This window comes from Narcine bancroftii, chromosome 4 (genome assembly GCF_036971445.1).
Source record: "Narcine bancroftii isolate sNarBan1 chromosome 4, sNarBan1.hap1, whole genome shotgun sequence".
Classification (NCBI taxonomy): Eukaryota; Metazoa; Chordata; class Chondrichthyes; order Torpediniformes; family Narcinidae; genus Narcine; species Narcine bancroftii.
The window spans coordinates 307,689,267-307,705,773 of NC_091472.1; the positions used below are offsets into that span (position 1 = coordinate 307,689,267).

A 16,507-nucleotide genomic window follows, 5' to 3' on the forward strand; every position below is an offset into this window, starting at 1 on the left:
GTAGATGACCTTCTGCCTTCCTTCAAATGATCACTTCACATCCACAAAAACATTTGACCTCCAGGAGGTTTACGAGGTTGACTCTGTAAAGTCACTCAAGGAAGAACTTGCTTAATAGACCAGCTGCCAGTAGAATGTTGTGTACACATGCATTGTCATGGAATCAATTAAGACCCACTTCAGTTCCATTATGGTTTGGTTCTTCCAGACTCTGCGACTCCAAAATGAACTCTCTCCCTAAGTGCAATGGTGTCTCTGTAAATGTGATGTGACCTGTGTCTGACCCCGTCCATCTAACTAACTTCACTAAGACATATATATGAAATATAGTTTAACATTAAAGATTAACACAAATCCGTTACAGTGACACATTGAGTCCTAAATGGAGTCATATTAAATGGGTGCAGCTGTTGAATTTTGTTGCTTTGCAAACAAATTTGAAAGTAGGTCCTTAAAGGCACCTTCATGAGCAACTAACACAGCGGCAACATTCACGACAGCTAAAGTGGAAGGAAAAGCCATAAGGGAAAGGGACTGGTTCCCACATTTACTGAAAGAAATGCCAGGACCAGATAAGGACAATTCAGCAGGAATCAAAGTCCTTTACCTTCTCCACTTCAGCGAAAATGCCAAGAACTACACGGGACGCCCCAGTTGGGTGTTCCTAGCTGCAGTACCTCACTGTGCATGAGAAGGTGATTTTCCTTTTCAGTGAACAGCCACTGAGGCACTACATGAATTCTACCATAAATTAAGTTTCACTGTGATTACTAAATCCTCTTGTATTGATTGATATTTTAGTAACTAATTTAATAATAGAAAATACTGAGAATACTCTACAACCTCTTTGGAAAGAGAACCGTAGTTAATGATTCAGGTCGGATGCTTCATTAGTTGTGATAGCTTGGTGGAGCCATTCAGCAGGTGATAGGCTCTCCTTCGCAGGGCTTGGAAATTGGTGCTGGTGATGCCTGGTGCAGAGGCACAGATAAAGAGCTCCCGAAGTTTTCATGCTTCTGTTCTGTGTCTCCCTGATCCAGCTTGAACCATAGCTGGGGTTGGGGAAAGGAACATACTTTTGGTCCTTGCCTGATGCCTGGTCTCCTCTCTACACAATTGTGTAGAGAACTTGAGAGAATGCCAAGTCTGTGGGTTAGAACATTGGTAACCCTAACCATATGATCAGCTTCCTGTCGTCATGCAAGGTCAGTGATCCAAGTCTGTAGCTTTAGTACAAGCAAACCGAACTCAGGAAAGAGTAAGGTGGGACGTGGGTGGAAAGAAAAAGTTTGAAAACCACTGTTTTAATCATACTTAATTAACTTGTAATGTGCACAGTTTCATAACTCCAAAGGAAATGGGTCAATGACAATTTTTCTGAGGTCAAATATTTCAGTAACCCCGATGGCATAGGGATTACTTAAAGTGGGATGTGATTGGAAAGAAAAAGGTTGAGAACCACTGATATAAACCAACGACCAAGATGGAAGCTGTTTGGCCAAAATAAAGAAGATACATTCAGAGTGAAAATTACCTCATTAGTCAACATTTTGACCTTCATAATAAATCAAAGGTTACAAAAGTAACTAAAAAAAGATCCCATGGTGTTTGAAAAGTTGCATTCAAATTGGAAATTGAGTATCTAATCTTCTCCAAATTTAAACATGACATCATGCAGCCATTGAGCATCCCTCCATCTGAGCAATACCGCTCGCCCAGCCATAAGACAAATAAAAGCTAATACATGTAGCACAGATGTCATTAATGTTATGACACTCTTTCCAACAATACAAAACAAAACAGTTAAGGGATTTGGTTTAAAATTAACTTTAAAAAGTGGAGAGAAAGTTTGAAATAATTTGTTTCAATATTTCTCAATACTGATATGTCGAGAACATATGAATTAATGAAGTAATTATAAATTACTCTCAAGGCCCTGACATCGTTCAAGTATGTTCTTATTGAGGTCGTACAACATCTTTCTACGTGCAGTGTTAAGCCACACTGGTGTGTCAGCAGCTGCCTAATTTACAACGTGTCACCTCGCCACATTTCTAAGGTCATGCATTACAGGCTAACGTAACGAAGGAAATCCTTGAATGTCTCCTGATGACAAACAATTCTTTTTCAACTAAAAATTATTGCCTCAATGAAGTGGAGCACATAATTAGGAAATATTTTGACTGATGCCATGTCTACCAGCTTCTCCTGGTGATTAATATTTATGACCTTTATTCCTTAATAAATGTAGATCCTCTCTATTTGCGATTGTTAAAGCCCCTTCCTGTATCTTCTCCATTCTTCGTACTCCTACCTTTTCTCTGGGAGAACAAGGACAGAGTCTCACTTTTCCTCATTTTCTACCCTAACAGCCTCCAAATCCATCACATTATCTTCTGACACTTCTGCCAACATCAGTGTGATCCCACAACCAGCCACATCATCCTCTCTCCACCCCATTCTCTCTTCCCTCCCCACCCAATCTTCTACCTCCTCAGGCACTTCTACTATAACCACAAGAAGTCCTAAGCTTGTCCCTACATCTCCTCCCTCGTCTCCGACCAGGGCCACAGGTGATGCAGAGCTTTACATGTACATCGTCCAACCCGATCTTCTGCATTTGGTGTATTTGGAGTGGCCTCCCTAGTGATGAGACTCAAAGCAGATTGGGTGACCAGCTCACTGAATACCTGCACGCTCTGAGTCCAGACCTCCTGCTGCCATCCATTTTAATTTCCCAAACCATGCCTATAGTGACATACCTGTCTTTCCACTCACCCATTGTCTGGGCGAGCCCAAATGTACACTTTACATATTTCTCCTGAAATGCCTTAAACCTGGAATTGATTTTTTTCTAATTTTAGGAAGCCTTTACCCCATCTGATTCCACTATTCCCATCTCATTTTTACCAATACCTGTACATTTTTAAAAATTTCTCTCTCTCTCTCCATCCCTCCCTCTCTAATTTTTCTTCCCGATCTCCTCTCCAAATGGCTTCTCACCTCTCACACCTTCTGATCTATACTCTATCATCCTTGGACCCTTCCCCAGCTTCTTTTGTCCTTTATAATATGTAATTTAATCTATTCTACATCACTCTTAATGAAGGGTTCACACCTGAAACACTAACCATCTCTGCTCATGGGCGTTGTTTGATCTGCTGAGTTTTCCAACAATTCTTTGTTCACTCAAGACTTATGACCTGTTGGTTTTAATTTCATGATTATTCTTTTCACTCATGTAGTTCTTAGACACCAACTATTAAAGAAAAGATGCGTAGCAGAGGGAAGGTCACACAATACCATCTGTTTTCTAGGAACTTGCCTTTAGCATGGAATTGAAAGCGTTTGGAATAAGTGAGGTATCATTAATCAGAAGTGGCTGCCAGAGCACTGAGATACTTTATTGATCCTATCCGACTGTTGAGAATGAAATAGTACAGAAGAAAAATTAAAGGTTATTGGGAAGAGACAGGTCCATGGCCCAGATCAGACATAATCTTAATAAATGCCAGAGCAAGCTCGATGGGCCAGATGGTCTACTACTGTTCTTAAATATGGTCCTTCTGCCTCGAGGTCTTTGCCAAATTTTCCCTGGAGTACTTTGAATTGGGCTTAAACCAAATGACTATCCTGGTGCCTGTATGGGTTTCATTAGACCCCTGCTAAATTAATGAGACTGGAGCATAAATAGTTGTGAGGGATTGTGGAAACAGGAGGTAATATTGCCTTATTGCTTAGGATCTAATCCACAGGCCACACTAGCCACTGACAGTCTCCAGTAATACAGTCTCCCTCTGGGAAAAGGAGATGTTAAATACTGAAATCCTGGTGTATAAAAATGTTGGAGGAACTCAATGGGCCAAGCAGCGTCTCCTGTATCTGGTTCTCTCTGCTCTTTGCCATTCTCAAAATAGCTCCCGTTATCCCTTCCCTTACTTACCAGATTATTGCACTGCTAATCTCTATGTCACCTGGATCCAGCTCGCTTTTAGATGCATCCAGGATCCACCTGTCCTTTTTGTGACTACTTCCACCTATCACCCACCTTCCTGTCTCCCAACCCTGCTCCTCTTATTCCCCAACCTTGCTCCGTCGGCCCATCATCTATCACCCCCTGCTCACTCCAAGCTTCTCCTGTTTTCACTGGCCATCTTACCTCTTCAGTCTTTGTCCTACTGCAGGGTTGCCAATTTCTCACACCTCCTCGTCCTAACCCACTGTGCAAAGTCTTCTGAAATGCCAAACTCAAGTGAACCCTGCTGTAATTCACTGGCAGAGCAGCTCAATAACTAAATGCTGCAGCAAGCACTCCACGTTTGCTTGAACGCAAGAGCGATCTGCAGCCAGTTCTAAAGTTGTCTTACTGCCCAATGTTAGCACTGAGCACAGCAAGAGCAATATGGTCCTGTTTTACTTACTTATTAAAAAAGAACCTGTTTCAGCCCATTTCAAGTTCAAGTTGTTTGTGGTATCATATATGTAGCCTGACAATAAATCTGAAATGTACTTTCTTGTTTTAACTACATCTATTTGCAAGTCTTACGTTGTAAGTCAAGTTCAATCAGGCTTATGTTAACTTAGGCTTCAGGATTCCTCACACTTCATTCCCACAACCTAACTGCAATCGATTTAACTTGACACATATTTCCATATATCTCCTTTCTCATTTCTTCACTGAATCCATTTTAGCCCAGTAAGGATAATTGTGTACATGCAGTTCCAAAATTGTCATTTTTATGGAGGCTGAATTGAGTTTTGTTAAGCATTTTAAAAGAACAGGCCAAGGCTTAAAAGAGTCAATTACTATTGTCCATTTCAACTGCTAAGTATTCCACACGCCCTCAAATCTCTGCAATACAAGGCATTCATTTTGTATAAAAATAACTAATCACTTCACCAAACAGCTGACAAAAGGATCTGCAACTCACAATCCCCATCTCTCGTTATGATAAACCTACACCTGAAATAAAAAGAAAGTCGAATGATTTCATTGTATGACAGCTTTTCCTAAAATGTCATTTTCCCTTGAGGTTCCCGAGCAGTATTCATTATATCAGAAATGAATTCTTTGTAGTGATATGATATACTGAAAACCAATATTTACTTATAAGCACACATAACAGACCTTGTTTCTAATTTTGTGATTTACTAAATTGTTCCCGTGTATTTTTACAATTAATGTAAAAAACATGAACGATAAATACTTTCCAAGTCTACACCTCTGACGTCATTTTCACTGCTTTTGAAAATCGAGCAAATATTTAAAAATATCAACGGTAATTCAGATTTTCTGTTTGCAAGTGTTCCTGCAGAGTTTTGACGGGCAATTTTCTGAATCTGCCTGAAATCCACAAAAAATATTGGTTGCTAACTGTTAGCTCAGTAACACAACTGATTTGAAAGCAGAAGCAAAAATTTGTTTTTTGAAGTTGACGTTTCAGCCTTTTCAATTCGACTCAAATATCCTTCCACAACAATACACAAAGTTGGTGCATTATTAATATTCACCTTGAAGAAAACCTTTACCTGGGTAAGTTACACAAGGTAATCAACACCACAGATCAGCCAACAGCTGCCCTAAAATAGGCGTAAGCGACACTCGTCACCTTTCTACACAGCTGCTTTACCAGTGGAAAAATGTACCACATATCCTGATCACTGGTGGAGTGCTTGCTAAATTAATGCAGCATTAAGTATGTATCAGATTGCTTCTGGAAATAAGTAATGACATAAACATGCAAATGAAACTGTGGTTGCATTCGCTTTTATAACTCCAAATACAACTATTTTTAGGCATACAGTATTTATTATGTACTTACCTCAGAATTAAATCGGAGCTGGCAGACATTACATGAAATAATTTGCTTCTTTTTAGGAGGAACTGAAACTCCAAATGTATGGTTGATGACTGCTTTCTGCACAGGATCCATCTGGAAATGAATAGAATCAAAATCACTATGTAAATCTATTTCAGAAATGCTTGAAAATGTTATGAGTATTGAGGATGAAAGCCACCACAGGCAACAATGCCCATAGAAAACTGAAATTTTAATGTACATGGCAACTAAGGTTTCCAGATACAGCAATCATCTGAAATGAAACATTTGTTCAGTATTTGGTTTTTTTTCCCCAGAAATATTATGAAATTAAAATAGGCAAATTATGTTTACTGTATTGGCAGGTCAACCTGTCACAGGAGAAAGAGAGAGATCGGCAGCTGCATTCAAACTGGAAATACATATTGATCCATTTGATTGTGGAAATAAGTATGAGGGTATGTCAAACCTTACCAACAATATTCTGTCACAAATGTGGTTTGAAAAGCTGGTGGCTTATTCACAGTAAGAATAATGCGACACTGTATTACAAAGCTGTGCTTGCAGTGTCTTTGAGGCAAGGTTATTCAAGATAAAATTGTGCACAGGAGCATGGAAAATTCACTGCTTCCACCACTGACAAGCAACCCTGTCACAGGAGAATGCTTGTTTTTCTCTCTTACACCAGAAAATTAATTATTGAACACTTGAAGCGTACTGCATGAGGAAAATAAAATTGAAATGCCAAAATAGGTATAGTTTGAGTACCTGGAAGTTGTCCACGAGAATAATGGAAAAAAAGCAGTCAAAGAGGTGAGGCAAAGCACAGTCTGAATCTCTGCTGTGTACCAGGTAATAATCGAAAACATTAGCCTCATGCCAATGCAGATCTTTTTCTTTAAAAAAACTACACAGAGCAGGCTATGCACAAAAGCCTCAATTACAACAGTGTGGAGCTGTACAAGGACAATTTATGTAAACACAACATGGTTCTCCTGTGAGTGAATGAGAAACAATTGCCGTGTAATAGTCAATGCTTCTTTAAAAACAACCATGGAATGGATATTGTCAGACCATGATTAAGTTACAAGAAGGTGGCATGTTAGCATTTAATAAGATTTAGCTTTGTCAGAAATCATGATGCAGTTTGTGTGTTCGGAGAATAGGCGATGTGAGCTGATCTAATAAATTGAGGATCAGAGAATCTACATACCATTGAAGATAAAAATTAGGAAGTTATTATGCAATAATGAAAACATCTGGAACCACAACATATTTCACAAGATGTATGTAGTTGTACTTTGGAAAAATAAGGTAACAAATCAGATGCTAAAATTAGACGTCAAAATAATTATGATTCATCATAATATAAATGGATAAAATCTTATTTTGAAGGCAGCAAAATTCACATAAAATAGTGCAAAATAGACAGGCAAATTATTTAAAATGGGCAGATTAAGAAAAATAACTGCATATGATCACTCCATAGTGCTGTTCATCAACTAAAGTGCTCTAACATAACACATCACAGCCTTTGGCTAATTCTTTTGTCAGGGTTAAATACATAAGAAGAATTCTAACTACGAGAGTGAATGACACCGTGCATATAGGCCAAAGCATTTGCTTTTTTCTTTTGGTCATAAATATACAAGAACTGTCAAGTTTTTCAGTAAGAGCTAACCCTACCATATCTTCCAAGGCCAGCCATATTTGGCAAGTCAAGCTCCTGGTTAGATTGAGGCTGTAAGTACGAAGTCCAAAGGTTCAAAAGTTCCTTTTATTTTCATGTAATAAAACCCGGAGAACGCTGTTTCGTCAGGTTGTACTTGTACAATCAGATGACAATAAACTTGACATTAAAAATGTAATATAAATGATATACTTCAACTTTTGTCTGCCGTAAGGTAGAAAAAGAGTCGTCGTGAGCACTGCTCTGCAGTGTTAACAATAGAAGAAAGACAAGCAAAAGAGAGTCCTTTCGGAGGCACTGAGCGACTGTGGATTTGCCTCCAGCGTTCCCAAAGACTCCAGTTCAAACCACCAGCATCCCAAACTCCAGATCCAAACTTCTGATACAATCAGGAAGCCTTCAGCATCCGAGGCCCTTCAGGAGTCCTCGTTACCCTCTGTCCCCTCTCGAATCCCAGTTCTGATACCAGGTTCTAGTGATCCAGGCTCCGGCAGCCCCACAGCCTGTGTGGACCCTTCACCATCCTGCAAGATAATCTCCCATGCTTCTCCTACTCAACAAGGGGTGTTCTCCCTATTTCTGATGCCCTGCACCAGTCTGCTGCTCCCCCGCAGTCTGCAGTCCCTCGCGGTCTGCTCCCCATCACAGGTACCGCCATACAAGTACAGATCCCACGGGTGCAGGATTTTTTAAAAGAAAAACCATTGGCTACTTCATCAGGCCGTTTAATGCCTGTATGGAGTCATCTGCATTAGTACCAGGCGGTAGGACCCTGCAGAACAGCACTGTGTCTCCATTCCCTGTTCTCCCGGGTCTGCATTAGTGGCAGTACCAACGTTATATTTTCATCTCGGGGACAGAAGTTTCACATGCTGTAATAGAAGGGTTCCAGCTAATTAACGGAAAATGATTACATCAGGGAAAATAATTTTTATTAACACATCTTAAATTCTGATCTGAACATTCTTGATGAAGAGCTCAGAACTGAAAGGTCAACTGCTTATTCATTTCCATGGATGGTGATGAGCTCTTGACCTACACAGTTCCTCCGTGGACAACTGATAACTAATTACAGCTCATTTAAGATGTTATAATTCCCACAAAGCAGTAACACGTCAATTCCCGTTAATTTGTTGTGGCAAGTGCGAGTGCTTCAAGAAGACGTATGAGGGCAAGGATGTGGGAGGTAAGTGGAGGACCTTCAAAGGTGAAATTTTGAGATTACAGAGTTTGTATGCTCCTGTCAGGATTAAGGGCGAGGTTAACAGGTGTAAGGAACCTTGGTTTTCAAGGGATATTGGGGATCTGGTTTGGAAGAACAGAGAGGTATATTACAGGTATAGGCAGCCAGGAGCAAATGAGGTATTTGAGGGGTAGAAAAAAAAATGCCACCAAGAAAGAAATCAGGAAGGCTAAAAGAAGACATGAGGTTCCTTTGGCAGACAATGTAAAGGAAAATCCCAAGGGGTTCTACAGGCACATTAAGAGCAAAATGATAGTAAGGGCCAAAATTAGTCCCCTTGAAGATCAGAGTGGTCGGCTTGGTAAGGAGCCAAAAGGGATGGGGAGAACTTAAAATGGTTTCTTTCTTCATCAGTTTTCACTCAGGAAATGGGTACAGAGTCGTGGGAAGTTAGTGATACTCCCTACACGGAGAGTGAAAACGATAGGTTTTAATACACTTTAGATTGTAGCTGCCCGACTCCATGTGCTCGAATGAATGGATATGGGGAGGAAGGTTGACCTTTATGGCCAGGTCACAAGGGAGGAGTTACTTGGGAGCGAGTCATCAGTGGGCGGGCCAGCTACTCATACACAGCAGTTAGTACATATCACCACATTCACCTCCTCTTTAAAAACAAAAACCCCACCGGATTAAAGTCCTAGAGGTTCAGCTGGTCAGGTGGTCTCCTGTGACCTGCACAGCTCCACCGGTGGTGTACTGGCTGACTCCGTTGCCAGTCATGTGTTATGAGGCTGGGGAATTAGGGGTGTCTCTGTAGGAGGTGGGGCTTGGTTGTATGTGGGGGCATTCATGGTAGTTGGAGCAGCTGGAAGGGGGTTTGGGGCGCTAACCTGCACCAAGTTCTGGGGGGGCAATGTGGGTGTAGGTAGGGTCAGGTTTGGCTGGGGTGGGGGGTGGGTAGGGGTCTCCAGCATGCACCAGGTCCTGGACAGGGACTGTATCCTCATGGATGTTGGGGTACAGCACGTAGGCATATTGAGGGTTGCTGTATAGGAGCTGCACCTCTTCCACCAATGGGTTGTGCTTATGGCCCCTCGCGTGTTTCCTCAGCAGGACTAGTCCCAGAGATGAGAGCCATGGCGGCAGAGTGGTTCAGGTCACTGACCTCCTGGGTAAGGAAAACATGTGCTCACATGGGGTCATATTTGTAGCAGTGCATAGGAGGAATTGGATGGCATGGAGGGCCTCTAGCAGGAATTCCTGCCAATGGGACACTGCCAGGCCTTTTGACAAGGGCCAGGAGGATCGCCTTCCAAATAAATACTGGCATTTTCTCACTCCACCTGGCCATTTCCACTGGGGTTGTAGCTTGTTGTCCTACTAGTGGCTATGCCTCAACCCAACAGGTACTGCCGCAGCTCATCGCTTATGAACGAGGACTGCCGAATCACTATGGATATAGTTCGGGTACCCAAAGAGGGCAAATGTGCTGTGGAGTGCCCTGATGACAATGGCTGAGGTCATGTCGGGACAGGGGATGGCAAAGAGGAATCTGAAGAACTCGTCAATGACATTGAGGAAATAGGCATTCCTATTGGATGAGGGCAGGGACCCCTTGAACCCGATACTGAGTTGTTCAAAGGGGCGTGTGGCTTTGATGAGGTGTGCCTTGTCGAGCCGGAAGAATTGTGGCTTACATTCCATGCTGACCCAACAGCGTCTGGTCAGAGACCTGACGTCCTTGATGGAGTACGGGAGGTTCTGAGCTTTTATGAAGTGGAACAACCTCGTGACTTTGGGGTGGCTGAGGTCATCATGGAGGAACTGGAGGCGGCCGAGAAGCATGCTGGTGCACGTCCCCCGGGATGGGGCATTTGGGGTGTCGTTGAGTTTGCCCAGTTGGTAAGGATATCATAGATATAGGTGGACAGTTTGATTCTCAACCTCAGGATTTTATTGTTCTTGATTTTATCCCGCAGTGTGGTGTTGAACATAAATGTCACGGCTCTTTGGTCCGTCAGCAGGGTAAATCTTTTCCTGGCCAGGTAATGACGCCAGTGGCATACTGCCTCAATGATCGCCTGTGCCTCCTTCTTGTCTGAGGAGTGCTGTGTCTCGAGGTCATGGAGGACATGTGAAAAAAATGCCACTGTCCTGCCCGCCTGGTTGAGAGTGGCGGCCAGTGCGAAGTCGGAGGCAATGCTCTCCACCTGGAATGGGATGGATTCATCCACAGCATGCATTGTGGCTTTGGTGATGTCTCCTTTGATTTGGGTGAATGGAGCCCGGGCTTCTGCCCATAATGGGAAGTTCATGTATCTTACCAGTGGGTGGGCTTTATCGGCATACTTGGGCACATATTGGGCGTAGTAAATAAAGAACCCCCAGGCACCTTTTTAATGCCTTGAAGTTGTATGGGATCGGGAGTTCCATGAGGGGATGCATGCGGTCGGGGTTGGGGGCAATGACACCATGTGCCTCAACTCATCCAAGGAGGGCCAGGCAGTTAGTGCTAAACATTGTTGTAAGTCAAATGGAAGGACAAGGTTCGGGTCGTGGTCCTGCTGGTTGTGGCTGTAGATGGTGACGTTGTCGAGATAGGGGAAAGTGGCTGTCAGATTGTGGCTGTCTACCATCCGATCCATCTGGAACACGGAGATGCCATTAGTGACTCCAAAGGCACCCCAAAGTGGAAGAGCCCGCCATCCATTTCGAATGCATTATATTGGTGGTCCCCTGGGCGAAGGGGGGAGTTGGTGGTACGCCAACTTCTGGTCGATAGTGGAGAACACCCTGTACTGGGCAATGTTATTGACCATGTCGGTGATCTGGGGTAGAGGGTAATCATCCAGCTGTGTGAATTGGTTGATCGTCTACCTGTAGTCGATCACCATCCAGGGTTTACTCCCACCCCTGACCACCACAATTTTGGGGCCTCCACAGGCTGGAACTGTGGGCTATGATCCCCTCTGCCAGAAGTAACTGCACCTCAAACTTTATATATGCCTGTCCTCAGTGCTACAGTGTCTGCTGTTTGTCATCGTGGGCCTGCAGTCCAGGGTCAGGCAGGAGCTGGCAGCTGGTGGGGGTGGGGGGGGGGGCATGAGTTGGGGATTGTATACCGTTAATGGCGGTTGTGGTCCTTTGAATGCCATCGTGACACTCCTGAACTGGCTCTGTAAGTCAAGGCCCAGGAGGATCGGTGTACAGAGCTGTGAAATCAAGAAAATGGAAATTATCGTAATGTTCACCCCCCACCGTTAACAATGCTACACAATACCCACGGATCTCTGCAGATTGGTCCTTTTGTAGCCATAGAGATTGTGCCACTCGTAGGTCTAACCAAGAGAGAGAGAGTGTGTGGGCAGTGTCCAGCAGGATGAAACTCTCTGTGCTCCCACTGTCAAACAGACAGTTAGTTCTTTTCCCATTTACCTCAATCTCCATCTTCAGGTGAGGGCTGCCTTGGTTCAGGATGAAGGATGCCAGAAATGGATCGTCGTTGCTGTCGGGGTGCGGGGGGGCCTGATCGGTAAGATGGCGGCCCCCATGTTGACCACGCTGTCGTACTGGGCAAGGAGGAGGAAGAAGGCGGAAATGATGTCATCCAGGAGGAGGAAGAGACGTCAAGTAAGATGGCGACTCCGGTTTGCGCACACAGTTGAGCCTTTCAGGACCGGAAGTGACGTCGGGATCGATGGCCCACCCCTGGGGTTGCACGCAGCACTGCTCGCTCAGGAGGGTTTGGACTTAGAGACACGCTGGTAATGTCCTTTCTTCCCACATCCAGAACAAGTGGCTTCCTTGGCCAGGCAGTCATCGGGGATGCTTTTGCTGGTTGCAGTAGTGGCACTTCGGGTGTCCGAACGGGTGATGGAGGGGTCGTGGCCTGCTTGCACATAAGCAGTCTGTGATGTGGAATCACAAGATGGCAGCACCCACGGCCTGCACGTAGAGGGCCTATTCTTACCAGTAGCGATCGTCTTGGTGTTGTGCTGGGCAGAATCGAGAATCTTAGGAAGATGGAAGGCAGTCTTCATAGGCAGCTTGTCTTCCTCAAGCAGCCACTGGCGGAAGTGATCAGACCTCACCCCAGACACACAAGCATCCCAGACCAACTCCTCCACTCACTGAGCTACAGGTACGGGAGTCGACACAGTGCTCCAGCCATCTCTCCCCAGGTCATACAAGGCCCGAAGGAACACGTACATGCATTCACTAGGCTGCTGTTTCCTCGAGGTCAGAAAGTATCGTGAGTGCACCTCATTCACCCGGGGACAGTAGAGGTTGCGGGGTTCAGCCATGGCCTCTGGGTAGGTTGTGCAGTTCCTTTTTGTATGGTACACTCGGTGGCCCACCCCTCACTTGTAGAACCTTGTGTCTCTTCTCATCCGAGTCCACCAGGCCCACTGTGACTTCGAGAAAGTTTGAGAAGCAGGTGATCCTCTGTTCGTACTGCTCGGCAGCTCCAGGCGCCTGTGGATCGATGTCTAGCCTGTTGGGCCTCAGCAGCTTGTCCATCCCATGTGGAAAATTAAAGTGGATTAAATTTGTTTGCAATGACTCCAAGGAGTGAGAGTGAGAACGACAGGTTTTATACACTTTCGATTGTAGCTGGCCCAACTCCATGTGCTCCAGTGAATTGATGGGGGAGGGAGGTCGACCTTTATGGCCAAGTCACAAGGGGAGGAATTACTAGGGAGCAAGTTGTCAGTGGGTGGGCCAGCCGTCACAGCAGCATAAACATATCTCCACAGTTAGGAAATCAACCACTGAGGTCATGGCAACTATACAGATTAAAGAGGAGGAAGTGCTTACTATCTTAAAGCAAATAAAGGTGGATAAATACCCAGGACCTGACAAGATATTCCCTCAGACCTTGAGGGAGGCTAGTATAGAAATTGCAGGGATTCTCACAGAAATATTTAAAATGTCCTTAGCCACAGGTGAGGCGCCCGAGGATTGGAGGGTGGCTCACGATGTTCAATTATTTAAAAAAGGCTCCAAATGTAACCCTGAAAATTATAGGCTGGTGAGCCTGACGTCGGTAGTAGGTAACTTATTGAAAGGTGTTCTAAGAGATCAGATATACAATTATTTGGAAAGCCAGAAACTGATTAGGGATGGTCAACATGGCTTTGTGCGTGGTAGGTTGTGTTTAAATAATCTTGTAGTTTTTCAAGGAGGTTATCAGGAAAGTTGACAAAGGAAAGGCTATGGATGTTGTCTACATGGACTTTAGTAAGGCCTTTGACAAGGTCCCATATGGAAGGTTAGTCAGGAATGTTCAGACGCTAGGTATTTTGGGTTTGATAATGGCTGGGAGGAGCCAGATTACTTCTCAGACTGGAGGCCTGTCTCTAGTGGTGTACTTCAGCAATCAGTTCTGGGACCACAGTTGTTTGTCATCTATAGCAATGATCTGGATGATAATGTGGTAAATTGGATCAACAAGTTTGCAGATGGCAGTAAGTTTGAAGGTGGTGTGGACAGCAAAGAAGGTTTTCAAAGCTTGCAGGGATCTGGACCAGCTTGTAAAATGTGTTGAAAAATGGCAGATGGAATTTAATGCAGACAAGTGTGAGGTGTTGCATTTTGGAAGGACAAACCAAGAAAGGACATACATGGTAAATGGTTGGGGCTCTGAGGAGTGCGGTGGAACAGAGGGATTTGGGAACACAGATATATAATTTCCTGAAAGTGATGTCACAGATGGATTGGCTTGTAAAGAGAGCTTTTGGCATATTGGCCTTCTGGAATCAAGAATTAAGTACTGGAGTTGGGATGTTATGGTAAAATTGTATAAGACATTTGTGAGGCCAAATTTGGAGTATTGTGTGCAGTTTTGGTCACCTAACTACAGGAAAGATATCAATAGATGGAAAAATTGCAGGGAAGATTTACCAGGATGTAGCCTGGATTTCAGGAACTGAGTTACAGGAAAGGTTAAACAGGTTAGGACTTTATTCTCTGGTGCTTCGAAGAATAAAGGGAGATTTGATAGAGGTATTTAAAATTATGAGAGGCATAGACAGAATAAATGTCTTTTTCAACTGAGATACAAACCAGAGGGCATGGGTTAAGAGTAAAATGAGAAAAGTTCAGGTGGGAGAGTGGAACCAAGAGTGGTGGGAATGTGGAAAAAGCTTCCAGCTTAAATGGTGAATGTGGGCTCATTTTTAGCATTTAAGAAGAATTTGGACGGGTACATGGATAGGAGAGGTATGGAGGGCTATGGACTGAGGGCAGGTCAATGGGACAAGGCAAAAAAAATGGTTCAGCACATACTAGAAGGGCCAAAGGGGCCTGTTACTGTGCTGTAATAGAATCATAGATCACTACAGCCAAGAAAACAGGCCATTCAGCCCTTCTAGTATGTGCTGAAACATTATTCCACCAGTCGTGTTGAGCTGCACCCAGTCCATAACCCTCCAGACCTCTCCCATCCATGTAGCTATCCAATTTATTCTTAAAACCTCAGAGTTAGCCCACATTTACCACATCAGATGGCAGCTCGTTCCACACTCCCACCACTCTCTGAGTGAATAAATTCCATCCTAATGTTCCCTTTCCCTTTTCACTCTAAACTCATGTCCTCTTCGTGGAAAGAGCTTACTCACATTTACACTGTTTATACCCCTCATAATTTTGTAAATCTCCCCTTATTCTTCAACACTTCAAGGAATAAAGTCCTAACCTGTTTAATCCTTCCTTGTAACTCAACCCCTGAAGACCCAACAACATCCTAGTAAATCTTCTCTGCACTCTTTAAATCTTACTGATATCTATCCTGTAGTTTAGTGACCAAAACTGCACACAATATTCCAAATTTGGCCTCACCAAATGTCCTCTTGTTCTATGAAAAGTTGGATGTTTCTCCACTTCTGCTCCTTGCTTTCTTGGCAGGCAATTGTTCAGCTTGTCTGGTCGCTAAATTACAGAGTGCAAACCAGTTCCAATAATGACTCCCTGTGGCCAAATACTGTGGAGTGTTGCCAGAGTGGTGCAGACAAAAAATAAATCATGTTTTGAACACTTATAATGTAGCCTCCAATAAAGCCTTGGTGGTGGCATGGCCGTGAAATTTGCAGCTGTAGGCAGCCAAATGAGAGCAAAGAGGAATTCTACCCCAAAATATATCATACGGAACAGTTCAGCCACTGACGGTTGTGTGCTCTGAGCAATAATTGACTAAGAATGAAAGCATGGTGCAAGCTGCCAGCACACCTGCAATTGACCCTGAGAAAGATCTTCTCAAAGTCTCCCTCTCTAATTCAGCAGTTAACAGCAAAATGTGACATGCAGCTTCCATTGGCATTTGCAGGCTGGAACCAGCCTGCAGCTGGGATGCCGAGAGAGAAGGCGATTTTCACTTGAGCCGAGAGGAGTGCGGTTAGATCGGTGCCTTTGCACAATGAAGCTTCGTGAGTTCAGACACGTCAATCGAGCTTAGTGTTAGCTCAGCTTGTACAAGCTTTCCTCATTTACGAATGTGGGTCTGTATGACAGCTGACTGCTTGCAGTCCAGGGTGGAAAGTCCTACTTTGTTTTCTCTGACACGTACCGTGTGGCTGGCTGGGAGATACAGACTCACGTCAAAATGAAAGTATTATAAGATAAGAACCATTTTAGTTTGGGTGACTGCAAAGTGTTTAGAAATGTCAGGACTGGTGGGTTTCAGTGCAAGAAGTATGCAAAGTAGCTTTCGGCAATTGGACTATGAACGCAAGTGACCACAAGACATAGGAGCAGAAGGAGGCTATTCTGCCCATCAAGCCTGTCCCATCATTTAATCATGAGCAGATCCATTTC

The 16,507-nt window shown here is 43.8% G+C and overlaps 1 protein-coding gene across 4 annotated transcripts in view; it reads right to left on the reverse strand.

The window, feature by feature from the left end:
- The window catches only part of znf385b (zinc finger protein 385B), a 339,665-nt gene that overhangs the window by 69,023 nt on the left and 254,135 nt on the right, over positions 1–16,507 (reverse strand). For all 4 annotated transcript variants that reach the window (XM_069935860.1, XM_069935859.1, XM_069935861.1 and 1 more), the window contains one exon: positions 5,823–5,933. In XM_069935860.1, coding sequence (XP_069791961.1) covers positions 5,823–5,933 — 111 coding nt within the window. The remainder of the gene's footprint in view (positions 1–5,822; positions 5,934–16,507) is intronic.